We start from the raw sequence: 6,649 nt of genomic DNA on the forward strand, positions 1-6,649 counted from the left end.
TACCATACGCATATGTAAGTATTTATGAATAATAATAATTTCGTAAGTTTTGCACTTGATTAACAGGACGCAGCGTTTCCTCGGCGGACCTTTCTCCCCCGGCGTAGAGCTGAGCGCTCAGGTGCTGGTGGTGTCCAACGATGGGCGTCTGCTCTTCAGCGGAGGACACTGGGACAGCAGTCTGCGGGTCACTCAGCTGGGCAAAGGCAAGCTGGTGGGCAGGATCTGCCGGCACATCGGTGAGCTCTGGCGTATGAATTATGAATATAATTTATGAATGTAATGTAATATATAACATCAGCAATACAAACTAAATCCATAATAATGAACGTATTATTAGATTAAAGGTCTATTATTATGTAAAATTGACAAATTGAAGTTCCGCCTCTGATTTTAAAAGGCTTCACTACGCATCTTAAAATGAAATTATAATATGGCACCTTTATCTGTGTTCCCCAAAGATGTTGTTACGTGTTTGGCTCTGGATCTGTGCGGCATCTACCTCATATCCGGTTCCAGGGACACGTCCTGTATCGTGTGGCAGGTTCTACAGCAGGTAGAAGAACATCATGACGCATACGGGGGTGGGGGGTGGGGTTTGGGGGGGCGTTCAGGATGTGTGAAACTAAAAAAAAAATGATGACTTTGCCATTTCAGGGCGGCTTCTCCAGCACGCTGTCTCCTCGGCCCGTTCAGGTGCTTTGTGGACACGATGAGGAGGTCACCTGTGTGGCCATCAGCACGGAATTGGACATGGCCGTCTCGGGGTCAAAGGTCAGAGATGCCACTTTTAGAAACCCAAACGCCCGACTCCAACAAAGTATTCATGCATTTTTTTTTTGCACAAGCGGCTAAAAAAGTGATGCAGCAACCCTCCACTGATAGATTTAGCTTGAGAGCAATTCTAAGGCATAAAAACGGCCACTAGATGGCAGAAGTGCGTTTGATAAGAGCTTGGCTTGGAAAAAACACACATGACAGGAAGTGGAATCGATAAATATGTAATAAATACCGTTAAAATATATATATAAATACCGTTGGCAGGATGGGACCGTGATTGTTCACACAGTCCGAAGAGGTCAATTCCTGAGAACGCTGCGACCACCTGGTGAGCCTTCCCCCATCTCCAAGCTCCAGGTGGGCATGGAGGGCCACATCGTGGTGCAGACCTCTCAGGAGAAACGCTCTAACCACGGGAAGGTACGTGACGGCTACGCCGGACGGTGGTTTTTACCGTGTAACCGGTTTTACTAAAAGGCGTTGTTGGTTCACGCAGGGCAAGTACTCCGTCCACGTTTACTCCGTCAACGGCTGTTTGTTGTCGTCCTTCGGCACGGAGGAGAGAGTGAGCGCTCTTCACCTGGTGTCGGAATACATCATCTTGGGGACCGTGCAGGGAAGACTACACATTCGACATCTGTGCAGGTACGGAAGACCTGGACCGAGGACCCAAGACTGAGACTAGGTTCAAGGACGTCAGCGACTTTCTTATCTCAAAATGTTGACTTTTTATCTCATTATTTTGACTTTTCATCTCCTTATTTCGACTTTCTATCTCATAATTTCAACTTTTCATCTCGTTATTTCGACTTTCTATCTCGTTATTTCGACTTTCTATCTCATAATTTAAACTTTTTATCTCGTTATTTCGACTTTCTATCTCATCATTTCGACTTTCTTATCTCAAATTTTCTACTTTTTATCTCATAATCTCGACTTTTTATCTCGTTATTTCGACTTTATTATCTCAAAATTTCTACTTTTAATCTCATTATTTTGCCTTTTTATCTCGTTATTTTGACTTTCTATCTCGTTATTTCGACTTTCTATCTCGTAATTTCAACTTTTTATCTCGTTACTTTGACTTTCTATCTCATAATTTCGACTTTCTTATCTCAAATTTTCTACTTTTTATCTCATAATCTCAACTTTTTATCTCGGTATTTCGACTTTCGATGTCATTATTTCGACTTTATTATCTCAAAATTTCTACTTTTAATCTCATTATTTTGCCTTTTTATCTCGTTATTTTGACTTTCTATCTCGTTATTTCCACTTTCTATCTCATAATTTCAACTTTTTATCTCGTTATTTCGACTTTCTGTCTCATAATTTCGACTTTCTTATCTCAAATTTTCTACTTTTTATCTCATAATCTCGACTTTTTATCTTGTTGTTTCGACTTTCTATGTCATTATTTCGACTTTATTATTTCAAAATTTCTACTTTTATCTCATAATTTTGACTTTTTATCTCATTATTTTGCCTTTTTATCTCGTTATTTCGACCTTCAATGTCATTATTTCGACTTATCTCAATATTTCGACTTTTTTCTCATAATTTTGCCTTATTTCATTATTTTAACTTTTTATCTGATTATTTTGACATTTTTTATCGCGTTATTTCGACTTTCTATCTCATTATTTCGACTTTCTATCTCATAATTTCAACTTTTTATCTCGTTATTTTGACTTTCTATCTCAGAATTTTGACTTTCTTATCTCAAATTTTCTACTTTTTATCTCATAATCTCGACTTTTTATCTCGTTATTTCGACTTTCTATGTCATTATTTTGACTTTATTATCTCAAAATTTTGACTTTTATCTCATAATTTTGACTTTTTATCTCGTTATTTTGCCTTTTTATCTCGTTATTTCGACTTTCTATGTCATTATTTGGACTTATCTCAAAATTTCGACTTTTTATCTTGTTATTTCGACATTCTATTTCATAGTTTCGACTTTCTTATCTCGTAATTTTGACTTTTTATCTCATTATTTTGACTTTTTATCTCGTTATTTCGACTTTCTTATCTCAAAATTTCGACTTTTTATCTCAAAATTTCAACTTTTTATCTCGTAATTTCGATTTTTTAATCTCATAATTTTGATTTTTTTATCTCGTTATTTCAACTTTCTATCTCATAATTTCGACTTTCTTATCTCAAAATTTCAACTTTTTATCTCATCATTTTGACTTTTTATCTTGTTATTTCGACTATTTATCTCGTTATTTCGACTTTTTATCTCGTTATTTCAACTTTCTATCCAATCCCAGCCACACCTCTCAGTGCCGGCCATTTTGAATGATTTTTCAAGGCATCCAGATGATTACTAACTAATGCTTTATCTTCCAGCCTGGATGCCGCCATCCCACCCTTGGCCTTGAAGGTGCCCGTGAGGAGCGTGAGCGTCACCAAAGAGAACAGCCACATCCTGGTGGGACTGGAGGACGGGAAGCTGATAGTGGTGGGGGCAGGGAAGCCCGAGGAGGTGAGAAGCAGGACACAAGTACTTGTGAGGTGTGTGTGTGCGTGTGTGTGTGTGTGTGTGTGTGTGTACACGAAGGCGGTTGTCTCACATATGTTAACTGCCTGTGTTTTTTTCACATGATAATGACGTGTCGCCGATGTAGCGTCTACGTGTCAGCCTCTCTCATGTCGTCTCTCCATGCCGTCAGGTTCGCTCAGGACAATTCTCCCGCCGCCTGTGGGGGTCCACACGCCGCATCTCTCAGGTGTCTGCGGGCGAGACAGAATACAACCCCAAAAGCGAGGTTTCGGGCAAATGAGACGTACCCATGAGGGATGCTCGTGGAGACGCTGGACGCTGATTTACGGCTTTCTTTTTACAAGCCTGGGAAGACTTCCTCAAGCCTGGGATCTTTCCGAGACGGAGCAACTGAACACTCAGCACTTTTTTTTTTGGAGGCTTTTTTCCAATTCAGGAAGCATTTTATATTTGATTGTGTCCTGTCTGTTTTTAATCAGCGTCATTCCAAAGAGTGAGTTTGCTCTTGTGTCAGACTGCACACACACACACACACACACACACACACATGTCACTATTTTCCAGTTGCTGTGCCAATGCTTCTTTAAAAAAAAAAAAACTCCTGCAAACTTGAAACTTTTTTTAGTTAGTTCCATCCTGCAATACCAGTGACCACCACCAGAGGGCCACTAGTGCCTAAAGTTCAAATAACCCTGCTAGGCCTGGGGTTCCCAAACTTTACCAACTCAGGGCCCACTTGAAAATCTAAAAAATGTCTTAGGCCTATAAATATTTTTTTAATCATGCAATAAATATTTTAAAAATTAAATTAAATTAAATTAAATTAAATTAAATTAAATTAAATTAAATTAAATTAAATTAAATTAAATTAAATTAAATTAAATTAAATTAAATTAAATTAAATTAAATTAAATTAAATTAAATTAAATTAAATTAAATTAAATTAAATTAAATTAAATTAAATTAAATTATTCATTCATTCATTTTCTACCGCTTTTCCTCACAAGGGTCGCAGGCGTGCTGGAGCCTATCCCAGCTGTCTTTGGGCGAGAGGCGGGGTACACCCTGGACTCTTCACCAGCCAATCACAGGGCACAGGGCAAATTAAATTAAATTAAATTAAATTAAATTAAATTAAATTAAATTAAATTAAATTAAATTAAATTAAATTAAATTAAATTAAATTAAATTAAATTAAATTAAATTAAATTAAATTAAATTAAATTAAATTAAATTAAATTGGTGGCCATGCAGCCAATCACAGGGCACATATAGACAAACAACCATTCACACCCACAAATTTAAAATTAAATTAAATTACATTAAATTAAATTAATTGGCATATTTAGTTGACATATTCTCGATATCCAGTGTTGTAATGTTATTATTCATAGTTCATATTGTTGCTGCAGATGGACTACCCAGCATGCCTTGTGGGCATTTGGAAATTAATTAATTAATTCATTCATTCATTCATTTTCTACCGCTTTTCCTCACGAGTGTCGCGGGGGTGCTGGAGCCTATCCCAGCTGTCTTTGGGCGAGAGGCGGGGTACACCCTGGACTGGTCGCCAGCCAATCACAGGGCACATATAGACAAACAACCATTCACACCCACAAATTTAAAATTAAATTAAATTAAATTACATTAAATTACATTAAATTAAATTAATTGGCATATTTAGTTGACATATTCTCGATATCCAGTGTTGTAATGTTATTATTCATAGTTCATATTGTTGCTGCAGATGGACTACCCAGCATGCCTTGTGGGCATTTGGAAATTCATTCATTCATTCATTCATTCATTTTCTACATTTCCTCACGAGGGTCGCGGGGGGGTGCTGGAGCCTATCCCAGCTGTCTTTGGGCGAGAGGCGGGGTACACCCTGGACTGGTGGCCAGCCAATCACAGGGCACATATAGACAAACAACCATTCACACTCACAAATTTTAAATTAAATTAAATAATTTAATAATTTAATAATTTAATAATTAAATTAAATTAAATTAAATTAAATTAAATTAAATTAAATTAAATTAAATTAAATTAAATTAAATTAAATTGTGCAAAAATGAATCATATTTTTAATGACCTCTCATGGCCCACTTGCAGTACCACCACGGCCCACCAGGGGGCTTTGGGAATGACACTTTGGAAATCACTGATCCAGGCTGTTACAATAAAGCAAGACACGTGCTTTAATGGTCACGTATGTGAAATATATTCCCTGTATGAGATCATGCTATGGAATTAACTTTTGCTTTACACTATGAAGTCAACACCTGCTCTTATTATTCTCTGCTTGTTTCATATTCAACCCAAGCGGTGCCTTTTATTTTTTTTATCTTGCGTCTAAGCATATAAACACTGATTGCAATCATCTGTCACGCCAGATTCATACACACACACACACACACACACACACACACGCTATGCCTCACATGTGCGGAACATGGTTTTAATCAAGTCAAGTGCTGCTTATGCGTTTGGTTATGAACATCCGATGCCGGAATGCTTTTGCTGTGGTCAGGAGATGCTAGTTGCTATGCGGCATCTCCACAAAGGGGAACTGGTCGGGGGTCCATGTGGCAGGAAAAAATTTTAAAAAACGCCCCCAAAAAACTGGATCCATTGTTGAGGCAGAGAAGAAGTCAAGTCTTGATGCCTTTTTATTTTTGTGAATGAATGTAATATATGGCCTTGCTATGCATTATCGTTTATCACGTTTCTTAAAATGCAATCTATGAGATATTAGTGTAAATATATTGTATATAATAATATAATATTCCTGGTGTTTGTCATTTAACTTAAAGCTTTGGACCAGCACTGCCTTTTGTCATTTCTAAGGATTCACACTTTGTATTGTGTCTTCTTTTTGTGACCTTCTATAATACACTTTACTTGTTTACACTTTTACTCGCCCCCGGATGTTTCTGGATCCATTACAGAAAGACTTCCAGGTCCTGAATACAGTAAAACGGCCCCGGACCATCACACTACCTCCACCGTATTTTGCTGTTAGTATGTTGTTCATTTTAAGCCGCATAATTTTGACTTTCTTATCTCAAAATTTTGACTTTTTATCTCATAATTTTGACTTTTTATCTCGTTATTTCGACTTTCTATGTCATTATTTCGACTTATCTCAAAATTTCAACTTTTTTCTCGTAATTTTGACTTTTTATCTTATTTTGACATTGTATCTTTCGACTTTCTATCTCATAATTTTGACTTTATCTCAAAACTTTTTACTTTTTATCTCGTAATTTTGACTTTTTATCTCGTTTGCATCTCGTTAGCTTGTTTCCGCCACTGAAAAAAAAAATATCCCAATGGTAAATCGAAATTGACTCG

General features: G+C 36.9%; 1 protein-coding gene across 7 annotated transcripts in view; it reads left to right on the plus strand.

Annotated features, from left to right (window-relative positions):
- The window catches only part of nbeal2 (neurobeachin-like 2), a 56,214-nt gene extending 49,910 nt beyond the window's left edge, over positions 1-6,304 (plus strand). For 6 of the 7 annotated variants that reach the window (XM_058084418.1, XM_058084421.1, XM_058084423.1 and 3 more), the window contains 7 exons: positions 67-239; positions 462-556; positions 658-774; positions 1,045-1,200; positions 1,277-1,425; positions 3,139-3,274; positions 3,462-6,303. In XM_058084418.1, the coding sequence (XP_057940401.1) occupies positions 67-239; positions 462-556; positions 658-774; positions 1,045-1,200; positions 1,277-1,425; positions 3,139-3,274; positions 3,462-3,572 (937 nt within the window). In that variant the 3' untranslated portion in view covers positions 3,573-6,303. Of the gene's footprint in view, positions 1-66; positions 240-461; positions 557-657; positions 775-1,044; positions 1,201-1,276; positions 1,426-3,138; positions 3,275-3,461 lie in introns of all 7 variants that reach the window. The other variant, XM_058084419.1, reaches the window with a different exon arrangement.
- Positions 6,305-6,649: the final 345 nt, after the last annotated feature.

This window comes from Doryrhamphus excisus, chromosome 10, assembly GCF_030265055.1.
Source record: "Doryrhamphus excisus isolate RoL2022-K1 chromosome 10, RoL_Dexc_1.0, whole genome shotgun sequence".
Taxonomy (NCBI): Eukaryota; Metazoa; Chordata; class Actinopteri; order Syngnathiformes; family Syngnathidae; genus Doryrhamphus; species Doryrhamphus excisus.